Source organism: Pteropus vampyrus, unplaced genomic scaffold (genome assembly GCF_000151845.1).
Source record: "Pteropus vampyrus isolate Shadow unplaced genomic scaffold, Pvam_2.0 Scaffold43, whole genome shotgun sequence".
NCBI lineage: Eukaryota > Metazoa > Chordata > Mammalia > Chiroptera > Pteropodidae > Pteropus > Pteropus vampyrus.
In genome coordinates this window covers 937445-955078 of record NW_011888824.1, presented here as the reverse complement: position 1 = coordinate 955078, position 17634 = coordinate 937445, and the positions used below count along the sequence as shown (strand labels likewise).

General features: G+C 34.1%; 1 protein-coding gene and 1 non-coding gene across 2 annotated transcripts in view; both read left to right on the top strand.

The window, feature by feature from the left end:
- Positions 1 to 16783, top strand: part of AKAP7 (A-kinase anchoring protein 7) — a 127155-nt gene extending 110372 nt beyond the window's left edge. The window contains exon 9 of the mRNA XM_023529817.1: positions 14773 to 16783. Coding sequence (XP_023385585.1) covers positions 14773 to 14969 — 197 coding nt within the window. The 3' untranslated portion in view covers positions 14970 to 16783. The remainder of the gene's footprint in view (positions 1 to 14772) is intronic.
- On the top strand, positions 10039 to 10142 carry LOC111738785. The gene has a single exon (XR_002779979.1). It is a non-coding gene; the product is annotated as a small nucleolar RNA U13 (small nucleolar RNA).
- Positions 16784 to 17634: the final 851 nt, after the last annotated feature.

The following is a 17634-nucleotide window of genomic DNA, read 5'->3' as shown; positions in this document are numbered from 1 at the left end:
AATGACATACACACCCGTCAGTATGCCCTGCTACCTTTATAGTCTCTCCCCTGTGTATGTTTCCAGCCTCATCTTCTTCCCCCGCCCCCCCCCCCGTCCTCATCATTCACTTTATACTAGAGCAGGTTCTTCAGTTACCTAGACAAACCACAACTAAATTGCAGGGGTCGCAAAGGCTGGGCCCATGCGGGGTTCATTTCTGTTCATTGCAGTAATGCTTATCACAAATAGAGGGTACTCAGTGAATGTGCATGGAAAGAAAGATGGAAGAAGGAAGGAAGATACAAGAACAGTATTGTACTGTATTAATCAGTATCCATTACTTAGTTTTAAAATTTCAATTCGAGAATGAAACCTGAAATTTACTGTTTTCCAATCAACGAGTCATTAAACTATGTGGTGTTTCTCGCAAGTATACCTTTATTTTCTCAGGATGAGGGTGTGCCAGATTGCTGTGGAGTATCTGCCTGGGGCGGGGTGGTGGGGTGGTGGTGGTGGTGGTGGTCCTGAATGAACTAATTTTCCTGATTTTGAATGAGAGCTACTGATTCATATCACTTCTCTGCGATTTTAGACAATTTATGTAACCTCTTGTGTTTTATTGTTCTCACTTGTAATATGGGAAGAATAACACTTATTTTACCTCATAAGGTTTCTTTGAGAACAAAATGAGATAATGTTTCTGAAAGCACTTTGAAAAGTGTGAAGTGTTATCTAAGTGAAAGGAAGAAAGTGTTCCTGTTATTGCTATTAGTGACCTGGCACCACGGGGGATTTTCTGAGCCTGTCGAACCCTCTGATCTGGGTGTGTGTGTGTCCTTATTGCTTATAAAAAAGGTAGAGTGTTATTTACAGTTATTTATTTAACCAGATTAGATATCTCCCTTGGTGAACATTGCCTTCAGAACAGGAAAGCGACCTTTATTTCTACTTCAGTCAACTCCTAGCCTAGAATATCAACCCAGAAAGAAAAATGTATATTATGATGAGTAGGAGTGTTAGCCAAACAAGTGAAAATGAATTCTAGCTAGGAATGCTTTTGTTTTATGTAACATTTTCTTAATAGATGATAATACATTACATGAACATAATAATTTTAAGATTTGAAGCAATGCTCATTTTCCAGCCTTGTTTTTCTGCCAAAGAGCATGATTACTCAAAAATGTATGCTTCTGACATGTTTGAAACTATATTTCTTCTTTGTCATAAGAATAATTTTCCAATGATAGCTATACTTCTGTTGATATTCCTTTGCACCAGGACTTGTGTTTGGAATGTCTGCTATTTTTATCACTGTTCAAATTTCACCTTTCATCTAGTTTTCACAAAATGTCAGTGTAGTCTGTGCAAACAATCAGGGATATTGAGAACTTCTTACTTTCCGACCTGAATAAATATAGGAATCAAAATTCAGGGAGGAAACAATTATGTTTATATAGATAGAGACCATGGTATATATGAATAGGGAACAATTTATGATGTTGAACAGTAGATAGGAGTCTATAAACAAAACAAGGCAAACTAAGTGAGCAAAACAAACCACAATGAGCACAGTGCCCCTTGGAAATAGATTTCAACAGCAGAATGATGGTGATCACTTGTCAATCAAGTACAAAGTACCAATTTAGTTTGTTCTTTTTGAGCAAATTAGAGCAGACTTGAACAGGTTGGAGCAAATGATATATGTCTGATACACTGAAGAGGGAGAATTAAAATGATTTGGTTTTCATTCATGGTCAGAAACCATTCTAGTCTATTTCGCTGGAAATTAGTTTTCAAATTTCGATATTGAGCACAACAGAAAAAATATGATTCAGAAAGAAAGAGCTAAGAATCAGAGGCCTGTAGTATGAGAGACTGCAGATATTACAGTTGAGATGTGTATCTTAGAACAGAGAGAGGAACTGAGAAAGTCCTTCTCTTTATAGGCTACATGCTAATAGCAGAGTGGCAGAGCTCTAGTCTATTCAGCAAGTCCACTTGTTGATCCCAATAGACCCCTATATGGTCCCTCATCATGGCGAAAAAATTCTCATTAGTATTTTTTTAAATTGAAGTACAAATTGCATACAGTAAAATTCACTCCTTTTTTGTGTGTACAGTTCTGTGATTTTTAATTGATATAGAATCATGTAAACCACCACCACAACTCAGACTGTGAACTGTTCCATTATCTCCCGAATTCTTTCATGCTCTTTTGTAGTCAACCTCTGCCCTCATCCCCAGCCCCTGGCAATCTATGGTCTGTTTCAGTACAGATAGTTTTGTCTTTTCCATAATGTCATAAAAATGAATCATACAATATGTGGCCTTTTGACTCTGGCTTTTTTCACTTAGCATAATGCACTTTAGATTTATCTGTTTGTTGCATGTTTCAGTATTCAGTCCTTTGTATTGCTGAGTACTATTCCATTATATGGATATACCATAGCTTATTGATTAATTCTCCAGTTAAAGGATATTTGCGTTGTTTCTAGTTTGGGGCAATTATAAATAAAGCTACTGCAAACATTCATGTATAGGCTTTTGTGTGAGCATTTGCTTTTATTTCACTTGTTTTCAATTCTAGGAAAAAATGAGATCGCTGGGTTGCATGGTAGGAATATGGCCAACTTTCATAAGAAAAACTTTTATGAGAAATTTCTAAACTGTTTTTACAAACTGGCTATACCATTTTGCATTCCCACCAGCAGCAGAAACTCTAGTTGCTTCACATCTTCACCAACACTTGATATTGTTATTCTTTCTAATTTTAATTTTAGTGGGTGAATAGTGGTATCTCATTGTGACCTTAATTTGCATTTCCCTGATGACTAACAATGTTGAGTATCTTTTTACATGTTTATTGGCCATCTGTACATCTTTTGTGAAGTAACTCTTCAATTATTTTTGCCATTTTTTTTCTTATTAAGTTGTGAGAGTTCTTTTTGTATTCTGGATACATTTTTTTTTAACTGATATGTTTTATAAATATTTTTTCCCAGTGTCTTAAAGAAGAGCAAAAGTTTTACTTTTTTTTTTTTTTTAATGCCTACAGCACCTGGTCTTCCTAGGTGGTCTCCCATCCAAGTACTAAGCAGGCTCGACCCTGCTTAGCTTCTGAGATCAGATGGGATAGACAAATTTTACATTTTGATTAAATTCAATTTATCCTTTTTTTTTTCGTAGGCTGTTTTTGGTGTCCTGTTTAAGAATCTTTGCCTAATCCAAGGTCACTAAGAAGTTCTATATTTTCTTTTAGACACTTTCTACTTTTAGTTCTTATATTAGATCTGTGACCATTTTGAGTTCATTTTTGTATATGATGTGAGATAAGGGTAGAGGTTCTTTTTTGCATATGGTTATACTATTGTGCTAGCACCATTTCTTAAAAGATTATTCTCTCTGTGTTGATTGTCTTGGCACCTTTGTTGAAAATCAGTGGGTTATAAGTTTGGGAGTCTATTTCTGGATTTTCTGTTTTGTTTCATTGATTTATATGTCTATACGCTAATACTGCACTGTCTCTGTTTCTATAGCTTCATCACAAGTTTTAAAATCAGGTAGTATGTCTTCAAACTGTCCTTTTTTAAAAAAAAATTGTTTTGCTCTTTTAGTTCCTTTACATTTTTATATACATTTTAAATTAGCTTGTTATTTCTGTGAAATAACCTGGTAGGATTTATTTAGGTTTTATCTAATTTTTTAAGGAAATTTTGTAGTTTTCAGTGTATAGGGGTTACGTGCATTTTGTTGACTTGTCCCTATTTCACATTTTATGCTATTAAAATGGTATTTTAATTTTTTCAATTTTCAGTTTATGGCTAATATATAGAAATACATTTGACTTTTTAAAATATAGTCCTTGTATCCTGTGACCTTGCTAAACCCATTTTTGTAGACTCTTTAGGATTTCTAGGTAGACAATTATGTATTCTGTGAATGAAGACAATTTTCCTACTACTTCAATCAAGAGGCTTTTCATTCTTTTTTTTTTTTTTTTTGTCTCATCACATCGGCTAAGACTTAGAGTACAACGCTGAGTAGTAGTGCTGAGAGCAGGTATTTTTATGAGAGCAGGTATTTTTATCTTGTTTTCTGATTTTAGGGGAAATTCATTCAGTCTTTTACCAGTAAGTATGATGTTACTGTAGTTTTCATAGCTACTCTTTCAGCCTATAGGTGTTTCTTTCTATTTTAGTTTGCTGAGAGTGGTTATCATGAATGGGTATTGGATTTTGTCAAATTCTTTTTCTTAATGTATTGAGATGACCATATTTGCTTATTTAGTCTGTTAGTATGGTGGATTATACTGACTGATTTTCAAGTGTTAACTCAACCTTGCATTTCTGGAATAAACTCCTCTTAGTTATGATTTATTATGTTTTTCCTATATTGCTATATTTGGTATGGTGATTTTTCTTAAGGATTTTTGTGTATTTGTGAGGGATGTTGGTCTGTAGTTTTCTTTTCTTTTTTTTTTTTTTTTTTTTTCCCCCACCATGTCTATCTGGTTTAGGGATCACAGAATGAGTTGGGGAGTGTTTCCTCTTTCTTTGTTTTCCTGGAAGATTTTGTAAATTGGTAAAATTTCTTCCAGAAATAGTTGGTAGAATTAACCAACAGTGAAGCCATCTGGGCTACTCTGTTGAAAGATTTTTAAACTACAATTTAAAATTCTTTAATAGGGCTATTTAACTTACCTTTTTCTTTTCAAATACAATTCATTCGTGTCTTTTAAAGAGTGTACTCATTTCATCTAGTTTGTTGTATCTATTGGCATAAAATTTTGCACAACATTTCATTATTATCTTCTTAATGTCTGTACAAATGATACTGATGTTCTCTCTCCCATTCCTGATATTGGTAATATATACACTTTTTGTTTCTGCTCAGTCTGGATAGAGATTTATCAGTTTTATTGATTTATTTTTTAAATAACCAGCCTTTGGTGTTATTGATTTTTCTTAGCTGTTTATCTGTTTTCTATTTCATTCTGCTATTATCTTTATTATTTCCTTTCTGTTTACTTGGAGTTAATCTGCTCCTCTTTTTCTGTTTTCTTAATGCGGTAGCTTTGATAACTGATTTGAGATCTTTCTTATTTTCTAATATAAGCATTTAATAGAATAAATTTCCCTCTAAGAACAGCTTTAGCTGTATTCCACAAATTTGATATGTCGTGTTTCAATTTTCATTCAGTTCAAAATATTTTCTAATTTGCTTTTGATTTCTTCTTTAGTCCATGGATTATTTAGAATTACGTTGTTTAATTTCTAAATAATTGGGTGATTGTCAAGAAATCTTTATGTTGTTGATTTTTTGATTCCATTGTGGTTTGTGAACATGAATTAGATGAGTTCAGTAATTCTAAATTTATTGAGACTTGTTTTATGCCTTAGCATATGATCTCCTCTTGTAGGGTTTCTGTACACTAAAAAGAATGTATTCTACTGTTTGATAGAGTGTTCTATAATTGTCAGTTAGGTGGATTTGGTTAATACTGTTCAATTCTTCTGTGTTCTTACTGAATTTTTCTCTTCTTGTTCTATCAGCTATAAGAATGGTCTTGAAATCCCAAACTACAGATTCTCTGTGATTTACAATGGTGTTACATCCTGATAAGCCCATTGTAAATTGAAAATATCCTGTCGAAAATGCATTTGATACGCCTAACCTGAACATCATAGCTTAGCCTAGTCTACATTAAATGAGCTGAGAACTCATTTACATTAGCCTACAGTTGGGCAAAATTATCTCATTGCTGCTGCCAGCATCATGAGAGAGTATTATATCACATACTGCTAGTCTGGAAAAAGATCAGAATTCAGAATTTGAACTATAGTTTCTACTGAATGCATATCACTTTCACACCATTGTAAAATCAAAAAATCATAAGTTGAACCATCGAAAATCAGGGACCGTCTGTATAATTGTGGATTACCTACCATCCTTTCAGTTCTATCAGTTTTCACTTTAGATGCTTTGAAGCTTTTGTGATTAGGTGGATACACATTCAGGATTTTCAGATCCTCTTGATGAATTGACTCTATTATAATTATAAAATGCCGTTTTTTAAAATCTCAGAAAATATTCTTTTTTTCTGAAATCTGCTTTGTCTGATATTGATTCTCTATCTTTCTTTTGATTAGCATTAGCATGGTGTATAGTTTTCTATCCTTTTACCTTAAACTTGTCTGTGTCTTTACATTTGAAGTCAATTTTTTATAGACATCATAGTTGATTCTTATCTTTTATCCATATTAACAACCTTTGACTTTTATTGGAGTGTTAAAACCATTTTACGTTTTATGTGATTATCAATATGGGTGAGTTTAAATCTCCCACTTTGCTTGTTGTTTTCTACTTTCCCATCTGCTCTTCGTTCCTTTTTCTCCTCTTCTACTGCCTTATTTTGTATTAAGAAGCTTTAGGATTCCATCGATGTCCATTAGTGGTTTATTAGTTATGACTCTTTTTTATTTTTACTTTAGTGGTTGCTCTAGGGTTTTAAAGTATACATTCTTAACTTATGATGGTGTGCCTTCAAGTAATATACCACTTCACATTTAACATAACAGGCTTACAGTTATTTCCATTTTCTCTCTTGGTCTTTGTATTATTGTTGCCATACACTTTATTTCTACATATTTTATAAACTCCATGTAAAACAGATATTTGTCTTTGAAAGAGATTAAGAATAGAGAGCGCTTTTTATTTTTACCTACACATGTACAGGTTTTAGTTCTCTTCTTGTCTTTAAGTAGATCCGAATCTCCATCTGGTATCATTTTCCTACTGCCTGAAGTTTTTCCTTTAACATTTTTTCTAAGTGCTGATTGGCTGATGATGAATTAACTTAGCATCCGTATGTCTGAAAAAAAAATCTTTCACCCTCATTTTTGAAAGATAATATGTCCAAATAAAGAATTTTTTGTTGCTTTCTCTTTCAGCACTTTAAAGATGTTGTACTGTTAATCTTTTACCTTGTATTGTTTCTTATAAGTAAGTCTGCCATAATTATTGTGTTTGTTCCTCCGGACATAATGCATCCTTTTTCCTTTAACTACTTTTATGATTTCCTCTTAATATTGGTTTTCAGTGATTTGATCATGGTGTTCCTTGGTGTGATTTTCTTTACATTCCTTATACTTAATATTTTTTGAGCTTCTTGATTTTAGGGTTACAGTTTTTATTGAATATTAAACATTTTTTGCCGTTATTTCTTTATATATACATATTTTTTACCTCCCTTCCTCTTTCCTTAACACTCTCCCTAATTAAGTTGGCCCTATGGTTCTGCAATTCTCTTTCTTAACTTTCTCTGTAATATGTCCCTTACTTTCCTACTGCATCAACCACAGTTCAGGTATCCCACATGGCTATGTCAGTGAATTTTCTAAAATAGTCCATGCTGAAAATCCATCAATAGCTCCCTATTGCCTATAGAATGAACTTAGACTCCGTAGCATGGTACGTAGGGCCCTTCATTCCTACCTGCTCTCTAGCCTTCTTTCCTCCTACACCAGCTCAACCTCACCCACGAAACTCTGAACTCTTTATGCTGGTACCATGGAAGTACTTCCAGTTCCTCGAATGAGTCATGTGTTTTTATTCTTCTGCAGACACGCTATCCCTTTGTTATGTCTGGAAAACTTTCCCTCTTCCCCTTAACTTCATGCCCAGAAACTCTTATTTACTGAGGCGAAATATCTCCTCTGTGAAACTCAATTAACCTTGTTATCTCTTCCTAACTCCACTGACCTTGAACATTTTCTGTTACAGCATTTAACCTATTGTTTTGCAATCATTGTATACTGGTCATCTTCCTAGACTGACTTCTGTGTGCTCAGAGACAATATTTTGTTTATTTTTAAATAGTTGTGGCACATAGTAAAGTGAATAAATTATTGATTGGTGTTTAGTAGGTATTGGACACATTCTTCTTAATCATAACACATGTGTAAAATGTACTAATAAAATGACTGCCATATTTTGAAAGTCTACTGTGTTCCAGGCACAATGGTAGGCACTTTCTACACTTTATTTCTAATGCTTTCAATAACAAGGCAAGGTATATTATCCTCATGAGTGGCCTATTGAAGGGGAATTTAGGTTTGGAAAGATTGTGAACAAGGCTGTGCAGGTAGAAAATGGCAGAATTGCATTTCAGGCTCCTTGTTTATCATACTATTCCATCCTTACATACATGTTAGAAGTTCTATCATGTCACTAACAGTAGTTCCATCACATCACCAAGGTTTTCAGTAAGAAATGACAGCATTACTGTAAAAATTGGGGAACAATGTGTATCATAGTATGGACTCAGAGAACTGACATTACAGACTGAAAAAGAGAAGTCCTAAAGATAATTGATGAACCTACAGTGACACATTGTAATCACAAAGTCCACAGTTTTACATTATGGTTCACTCTTGGTGATGCACATTCTGTGGGTTTGGACAAATGTGTAATGACATGTATCCATCATTATGGCATCATGCGGAATATTTCCACTGCCCTAAAAATCTTTTGTGCTCTGCTTATTTATTCCTCTCTCTCTTCCCCCTCATCCCCTGGCAACCACTGATCTTTTTATGGTCTCCACAGTTTTGCCCTTTCCAGAACATCAGATAGTTGGAATTGTCCAGTATGTAGCCTTTTCAGATTGGTTTCTTTCACTTAGTAATATGTATTTAAGGTTCTTTATTGTCTTTTCATGGCTTAATAACTCATTTGTTTTTGGGGCTGAATAATATTCCATTATCTGGATATACCAAAGTTTATCCATTCACCTACGAAGGACATCTTGGTTGTTTTCAAGTTTTGGCAGTTATGAATAAAGATGCTATAAATATCCATGTGCAGGCTTTGTGTGGACATAAAATTTCAGCTCTTTGGGGTAAATACCAAGGAGTGTGATTGCTGGATTGTATGGTAGGAATATATTTAGTTTTGTAAGAAACTGTCAAACTGTTTTCTACAGTGGCAAAAACATTTTGCATTCCCACCAGCAATGAATGAGAGTTCTTGTTGTTCCATATCATTGTCAGCATTTAGTGTTATCCATGTTTTGGATTTTGGCCATTCTGATAGATGTGTAGTGATATCTCATTTTGATTTGCATTTCCCTGATGACATATGATGTGGAGCATCATTTCATATGCTTCTCTGCCATCTGTATATATTCTTTGGTGAGGTATGGATTAAGATATTTGGTCTATTTTTCAATTGTGTTGTTTGTTTTCTCACTATTGAATTTGAAGGGTTCTCTGCATATTTTAGATAAATCCTTTATTAGATGTGTCTTTTGCAAATATTTTCTCCCAATCTGTGCCTTGTCTTCTCATTCTCCTGACATCGTCTTTTACAGAACAGAAGTTTTTAAATTTAGTGAAGCGCGGCTTATCACTTTTTTCTTTCATGTAATGTGTCTTTGATGTTGTATCTAGAAAGACATTGCCATACCCCAGGTCATCTAGGTTTCCTCCTGTTATCTTCTAGGAGTTTTATAGTTTTACATTTTATATTTACGTCTCTGATCCATTTGAATTAATTTTTGGGAAGTGTGCAAGGTCTATGTTTAGATTCATTTTTTTGTTTGTTGCATGAGGATGTTCAGTTGTTCCAGCATCATTTGTCGAAGAGATTAGCTTTGCTTCATTGTATTGGTTTTACTACTTTTTCAAGGATTGATTGACTATATTTGTGCAGGTCTATTTCTGGGCTCTCTATTCTGTTCCAGTGAGATATGTGTCTATTCTTCGGCCAGCACCACTGTCTTGATTACTATAGCTTTATAGTTAGTCTTGAAGTAGGCTTATGTAAATCTTTCAGCTTTGTTCTTCTTCAGTGTTGTCTTGGCCATTATGATTTGGGGTTTTTTTGCCTCTCCATATAAACTTTAGAATCAGTTTATTGATATTCACAAACTAGTTTGCTGGGATTTTGATTGGAACAAGTGAGAACTTTTAATGTGGTTACACTTTCTCCTTTTGTCTTATCTGGCATTGTAATGAAGATTGTTTTGGTTCTCTTTTAAAAAATATTAGCGCTGTGATTCTTTTGTAGTTTGTAAGCTTGATGATTGGGTGGTCACACTTTTGTATGAGATGTGCCTCCCTTAAACCTCATTATGATATTGGCACATTGGCCATCTGGCATAAAAATATATATATTAGTGTGATTTACTACTGTCAGGACATATAGGCACCTAGATAATGGTAGTGGGTTGGGGATGGTGATGATTTCTAGAGCCCTTCATGTGATACCAATTTACTAATTTTTGATTAGCTCACACATTAGTACAGTCGAACCACATTAATGTTGATCCTAAATTATCCTTGTAGGTAGAAAATATTCTTGCTACCACAAAAGAGTTCGCTTATTTTCTTTTTCTTTCTTCTTCGTCATCTTCTTCGTCGTCGTCGTCGTCGTCTTCATTCTTCATCATCGTTCGTTCGTTCGTTCGTCTTTCTTTCTTTCTTTCTTTCTTTCTTTTTCTTTTTCTTTCTTTCCTTTTCTTTTCTTTCTTTTCTTTCTTTTCTTTCTTTTCTTTCCTTTCTTTTTTCTACCACAAAAATAAATATTATCCCTATGCTGTGCTGATATCAGAGATCTCAGGTTAAATATAAACAAAAATAGAATCATTGATAATACCATAAATTAATGATATTTCAGCTCTTAAGAAAGTAGAATTGCTTGGTTAAAGTTTGTTGGAAAGTTTAAGTCTGTTCTTTTAGGGACAGTATGGGTTAGTGGGCGTAACAGAATTTTTTGCTACCTTTCTTCTATATTTTTAGTATTCTCCTAAGAAATGGATCAGAGATATTCTGGAGAGAGTCTAAAATAACAGTGTTGAAGATAAAGGATAATCTGTCATTTTAAGTAGACATGATATTAAGTAACCCAAGTAGACCAAGAAAGAATGTTTTTATCAAGAATTTATTGCATACATTGGGAATATTTCTATGTTTACTTTTGTTGGAATATCAAAAGATAGTCTATGTACCTTGCACTGGCATATTGAACAGCCATTGGTAACTAGGCTTCAAGTAAAATGAATGTAGTCATGTATCTTAGAGGTCACTGTGGGAGACAGATACCTTTATTTAATTCGTAAGCAGGAGAAAAATGCCATATAACTTAAGATGCTCCTTTTTAATTAAGCTGAATTAAATTTGCTAAAGGTGGGACACACTGGAATGAAGATATACATTTCTTGAATTGCTGCATTTTTGCTGGGCTCTGTGATGAGCCTTCTGATAGGTTCTTTCCTAGGCTAACCTTGATAGTCTGAGGATGCTTTGTGTCAAATCATTAGGTTAAGCAGGGATCCAGGACAAATCTGGAATATTTTATTTATAAATCTATTCTTTTGGTTGATTGGTTAGTTTGTTATTGTAGATAGTTAATATTTGTCTCATAGGCTGGATATTTTGGCATACTGACCTAGATTATCAGGCAAAGTGGATGGAGATTTTTTATGTGGATATTTGGATTATTCTGGAATCCTCTGCTCTTGAATTAAATTTAATATTAAATCTAAATTTTGGCCATTGTGTGCTATCCTTATAGGAAGATAAGAACTTTTAAAAATGTTGTTACTGCCTGCAAGGACTTTAAGATAACAGGGTTGTTTTTGAGTCTAATTCCAAAATGAATAATTCACTTGACTGACAAATATTTGTTGAGCCCTTATTAGGTTCAGTAAACTGTTCTGTACAATAGAAGAATAGGAACTAACTGAGAAGCCTAGGACATGGTTTTTGTAATTACGACTGTGTCTTATTAGAGCAGATAGTGAATTAGTAGTTGTCGAATAAGCATATTAATAAATAATGCTCACAATTTGTAAAGAAATTAAGAAAGGAAAACTAGTGGGACTTTTTTTTTCCTCTGCTGTATCCCGCATAGGTTAGAAGAGCCACGTATATAGTAGTTCCTCAGTACATACTTGAATGAATGACCAAATGACCATCTACTATACATGCAGTGAGACTTATTGGAATTGAGTGGAAGCTCATCACTTCTAGCTGGTTAGTCAGGGAAGGCTTCATGGAGTAGGTGGAATTTTAAATGGGGAGAAGAAGGAGGGCTGCCTAGAAATAGGAAATGGTATGGAGGCTCCTGAGGAGATGTTGGAAGCTGAGTGGAAGTTCTGCAGTGGTGGGCAATCACCAAAAGTAAATTTTGGAAAGCCTTGGAAATTTAAATTTTCCTGTAGAGACAATGGCAAATAATAGGGACATTTTAGAAATACTAAAATAGAGGAGTTATACCAGATACATCGAAGAAGGGAGAAATTGTGAAGAGCAGATGATTAAGTGGGTTGGCAAGGGAAAGGAAGGAGTCAAAGATGGTGGAAGTCTTGTTTTGAGCTTGGTTGACTTGGATGATAGTAAAAAATAAACAGAAATAGAAGGGTCAGAAGAAAAAATTGATGTTTTATGAGATGATTCTTGTGTTTTAAATTTTTTAATGTTTGAAGTAACAGGGACACTTCATTATGGACCCAGAGAAAACACGTATCATTTGACCTGAGAGGCATCTTGGAAACTGAGTTGGAATTAGACTCAAAAACAACCCTGTTATCTTACTGGAGTTAATGTGGTGTATCACATTGATTGATTTGCATATGTTGAACCATCCTTGCATCCTAGGGATAATTTTTACATGATCATAGTGTACGAGCCTCTTAACGTGCTGTTGAATTTGGTTTGCTAGTATTTTGTTGAGAATTTTTGCATCTAAATTTGAGAGGGTATTGGCCTGGAGTTTCCTTTTTTGTAGTGTTCTTATATGGCTTTGGTATCAGGGTAATGATGACCTCATAAAATGAGTTTGGGAGTGTTCTCTCCTCTTCATTTTTTGGATAGAATGTGAAAAGAATTGGCATTAATCCTTCTTTAAATGTTTGTAAAATTCACCCATGAAGCTATCTTGTCCTGGACTTTTCTTTGTTGGGATGTTTTTGATGATTGATTCAATCTTACTTGTTATTGGTCTGTTCAGATTTTCTATTTCTTCATTATTAAGACTTAAAAGGTTGTATATTTTTAGGAATTTATCCATTTCTTCTAGGTTGTCTAATTTATTGGCATTTAATTTTTCTTAGTAGTCTCTTATGTTCCTTTGTATTTCTGTGGGTCAGTTGTAATATCTCCTCTTTCATTTGTAATTTTATTTTTTTGGGTCCTCTCTGTCTTTTTTCTTGGCAATTCTTGCTAAAGGTTTGTCAATTTTGCTTACCTTTCTCAAAAAAACTTAGTTTCATTGATCTTTTTTATTGTTTTTCTATTCTCTATCTCATTTATTTCTGCTCTGATATTTATCTTTGTTACCTTTTTCCTGTTAATTTTGAGCTTAGCTCTCATTTTCTAGTTCATGGAAATGTAAACTTAAGTTGTTAACTTGAGATCTTTTTCTTTTTTATTAAAGTATAGTTGACACACAATATATTAGTTTCATAAGTACAACATAGTGATTTGACATTTATATACCTTATGATATGATCACCATGATGTCTAGTAACTGTAGTACAAAGTTATTACAATATTATTGACTATATTCCTCTTTTTTCTTAATGTAGGCACTATTGCTCTAAACTTTCCTCTTAGTACTGCTTTTGCTGTATCTCATAAGCTTTGTTATGTTGTGTTTCCATTTTTGTTGATTACAAGATATTTCTGGATTTCCCTTTTGATTTCATCTTTAACTCATTAGTTGTTTAGGAGTGTGTTGTTTAATTTCCACATACTTGTGAATTTTCCAGTTTTCATTTCATTGATGTGTAGTTTCATACTGTTGGGGTCAGAAAAGATGGTATAATTTCAGTCTTTTAAAAAATTTGCTGAGACTTGTTTTGTGACCTAACATATGATCTGTCCTGTTCTATATGCACTTGAAAAGAATATGTACTCCGGTGCTGTTGGATAGAGTATTTTGATACATCTGTTAGGTTCATTTGGTCTCAAATATAATTCAAGTCCAGTGTTTCCTTATTGATTTCCTATCTGGACGATCTATCCATTCTTGAAAGCGGAGTATTGAAGTCCCCTACTATTATTATATTGTTGTCTAACTCTTTTCCTCCTTGAAGAGCTTCCTATTTTTTAAATTGCAGTGATAGCACTGCATATTATTAAATATTAACATCTAGTAATTTACTCACATAAGCCTGTTTTTCTCCTTGAAGAGTTTCCTGTTTTTTAAATTGCAGTGATAGCACTGAGATTTAAAAGAATATTAGCATTACAAGCTTATATTAAACCAGTTCCCAGAATAACTGCCTTTATCTTCAAGGGAGTGTTGAGAGTTTATTAACAACTAACCTATAGGCCAAACATTTTAAAATTAGTGATCCTAAGTAGTTAGCTGATAGGGAAATCTTGACTACCTGGTATTTGGTAGTGGAGAAGGAGAAGCAGACACCGATCTAGTTGGTGCATTTACATCTGAGGCTCCAGGTAATGGGCACATGGACTTTAATAGTAGCAATTGGCCTTGGATAAAAGAAAAACAAAAATTCTGTGTAGAAATAGGAAACTTTCGGTGCTCTAGATAGGGTATTTCTAGATTGGGTCTTAAAAACTACTTCTCAATCTGAAGTCTTCAGGAATTGGCAGTCTCCTGCTTCTGCAAATACCAAATGAAAAGCCAAGCCAGTGTTCTTGAATTTACAGATTCAGTGTACCAGATAGACACTTACTCTTGTAACTAACTGGCCCCTGCATGCTGAGTTTCTATGGTAATATGATCTCAGTGACCTCTCTTCTCTATTGTGGAATGTAGGTGATAAGAATGGAGGTGAGCCTGATGATGCTGAACTGGTAAGGCTCAGTAAGAGGCTGGTGGAGAACGCAGTGCTCAAGGCTGTCCAGCAGTATCTGGAAGAAACACAGAACAAAAACAAGCCAGGGGATGGGAACTCTGTGAAAACTGAAGAGGCTGATAGGAATGGCACTGACAGTGACAACAACAGGAAATGAGACCCAAATACAGGCAGGCCCCACTGCTCCGTGAGAAGCATCTCTTCTCCCCTCTGCTGAGTCAGTGGACTAATTTGCAGTGTGCTGTTTAAGTGTCTCTTGTCCAATCTATGGAGATTACCTAATACTTTCATGATTGATGTGTTTACATTTCTGAAACACAACAGAAGAGAAATGGAGTGCCGGGACTCGCAGAAATTAATTTATGAATGAAGAATGGCCCAGGTTTCACTTGCCCTCAGCCACGACCAAGGGAGAGGGAACTTTGGGTTATGGCTCATGGATTCAAATTAAAGGCTATGGAAGGGGCCTTGCCATAATTGGAATACTGCCATTTATATTGCTTAGCAGGGCATCTGACTACTTTATCTGAGGCCAAAACAGAAACACAGCTAACAAGTGCTAAGTTTAAAATAATCACTGTTGAAATTATTATTCATGTAGTTAGCACATAATATTTCATGTCTGTCCCATGTATGCTGTGGCTATGCAGTGATCTTTATTTACAGTTAATTTGTTTCAGGTAAATTATATATTTTTGGTGAAATGCAATCTTTTCTATAATATGTGGGCAACATTTTAAAGGTTTTTTTAAGCCCTCTTTTGATAGACAGTGTGCCATATTTAATGTTTTTCATTGGCATTTGTACGTAAACTGGATTATAAATTTTTTTTCTGTAGGCAAGAGACCTATTGGAATCCAGGACTTAATTAATGAAGCTTTGCATCGAGAAAGGATGGGTCTGAAGTCCAAAGTGAAACAGATAAAAGAACTTTTACTAAAACCTGAAACTCAGGCCAGAATTAGGAGGGAGCTATTTGAAGGACGATCCATTAACAGCAGTAATCAAGGAAACGATGTTGATTTCAGTGCAACTTTGACGTAAACTCTGTGTTGCTGTCATGGTACCCTAGTTTATGAACTCTTTTCAGCTTATTAAGTAGCTCTTTGGTAAATACCAAAAAGTCTTCTGATAGTGTCTCACAACAGAAAACCAACATTTGGTAAGGAATTAACAACTTCTTGCCAAAGAAAACTGATTTCTGCCCTGTTATTTTTTAACCTAAATTGTGTTTTGGAATGTTTGTTTATATTATCGAGTTATTTTATATAAAAGACTTATCGATTAGCTGTTGTAAAATGTTCATGGAGTTCTCGCAGATAAAATATACAGACTGTGAAAAATCATTTACAGACAAAAAATATAGTATTTTAAGAGTCATTTGCTTCCTGTTGACATGATTTTCGTTGTTATATTAATTAAAAGAATTATTGTCTACATGTGTCTTTATCTAGTGTTACTTTTAATGGGAATTTGAATGTTAATTGAACACTAGTACTTGAATCAACATTTATAAATGTAATTATTGCAATCTGTAGTTAAAAATGTTTTATAATATCCATACATATTATTTTTCAGTGATCAAACTGTTTGCTTTTTAATTTCTTAATGAATAAATGTTTGGGGTTTTTATTTTCTACTTTTCTGAAGATAAGCCCAGGTCTTAACTGTATCCCTTATAATCTGAATTTGTTTGCACTGGTTCATTTTTAAAGAAAATTCTCAAAAAATTTCCTCTTATGTGATAATCATTGGTAACAGCTTTTTCTATGACCATTGTGAAATTGCTGGTACTAAGAGATCATGATGGAGGAGGAAGTTATTGGAGATTAAATATGTAATCATTTCAAAAATAAAATCCATTTTATTCATGGATTTTAGCTATTTTTTCACTGGGTAGATTATAGTACATTTATTTATAAATGAGTTTTTGCATTTTCATGCTTCTTAATAAATGTATTGTTTTCCCTTGTTGCATCGTCGTCTTTTTTCTCACTCTTGGAAGTTGTTGGATCCGTGTTGGTATAATGAAGTCATAAACAGTAGCAGTGATGTTTCACTCTTTCCTCACCTTGCTGTTTTTATCTTTCATGCTAAAATAGCACAGTCATCAGAGCATCTTCAACTTTAGACTTTTAAATCGCTTCAAATTAGTCAGCTTCACAGAGAGTTAACAACAGAACATTAAATGTAAAGAAAATCTAAACGGCTTCTCATAAACTTCTAATAATGTGTCACTAAAGTAACAGTAGCAAAGATGAAAGGAGCGGATCCAAGGACCTGGGAGCTGCTTACCATGAAATGCCTTTCAGTGGAAGAGAGCTTTACTGTTTGTAAGGTAGGAAGCGGAGATATTTGGGGGCTTGCCTTGTTTTTCAAATGAAAAAACAAACTCAAGAAGGTTGAGAGCTTTATCCAAGCCACATTGCTGTTAGGGAACTAGACCTGAACTATAACCCAGGTCTCCATCTCAAAGTTCCAGTTATTTTCTCTGTCCCATAATCTAAGTTAACAATATTTCAGGAGAGAGAGCACATCTCAGCATATATTTACAAATATCTTTGTCCTCAAGGAGCTCTTCCAATCTTTCCAATATGAAAGGCTAAAATAGTGTTTTTTTGTTTGTTTGTTTTTTTGTTTTTTTTTTGCAATCTAGCATTATGTGTCTTCCTGTTACTTTAGCTAAGAATCATAGCTTCCATTTGTTAAATAGTTGGCTGTGTGCCAGGTAATTTAGGCATGTTATTACATTTCTTCCCATTAATGATCCTGTTAGGAAGTTGCTAGTACCATTTTACAGAAAAGAAACTAAAAAACTGGTG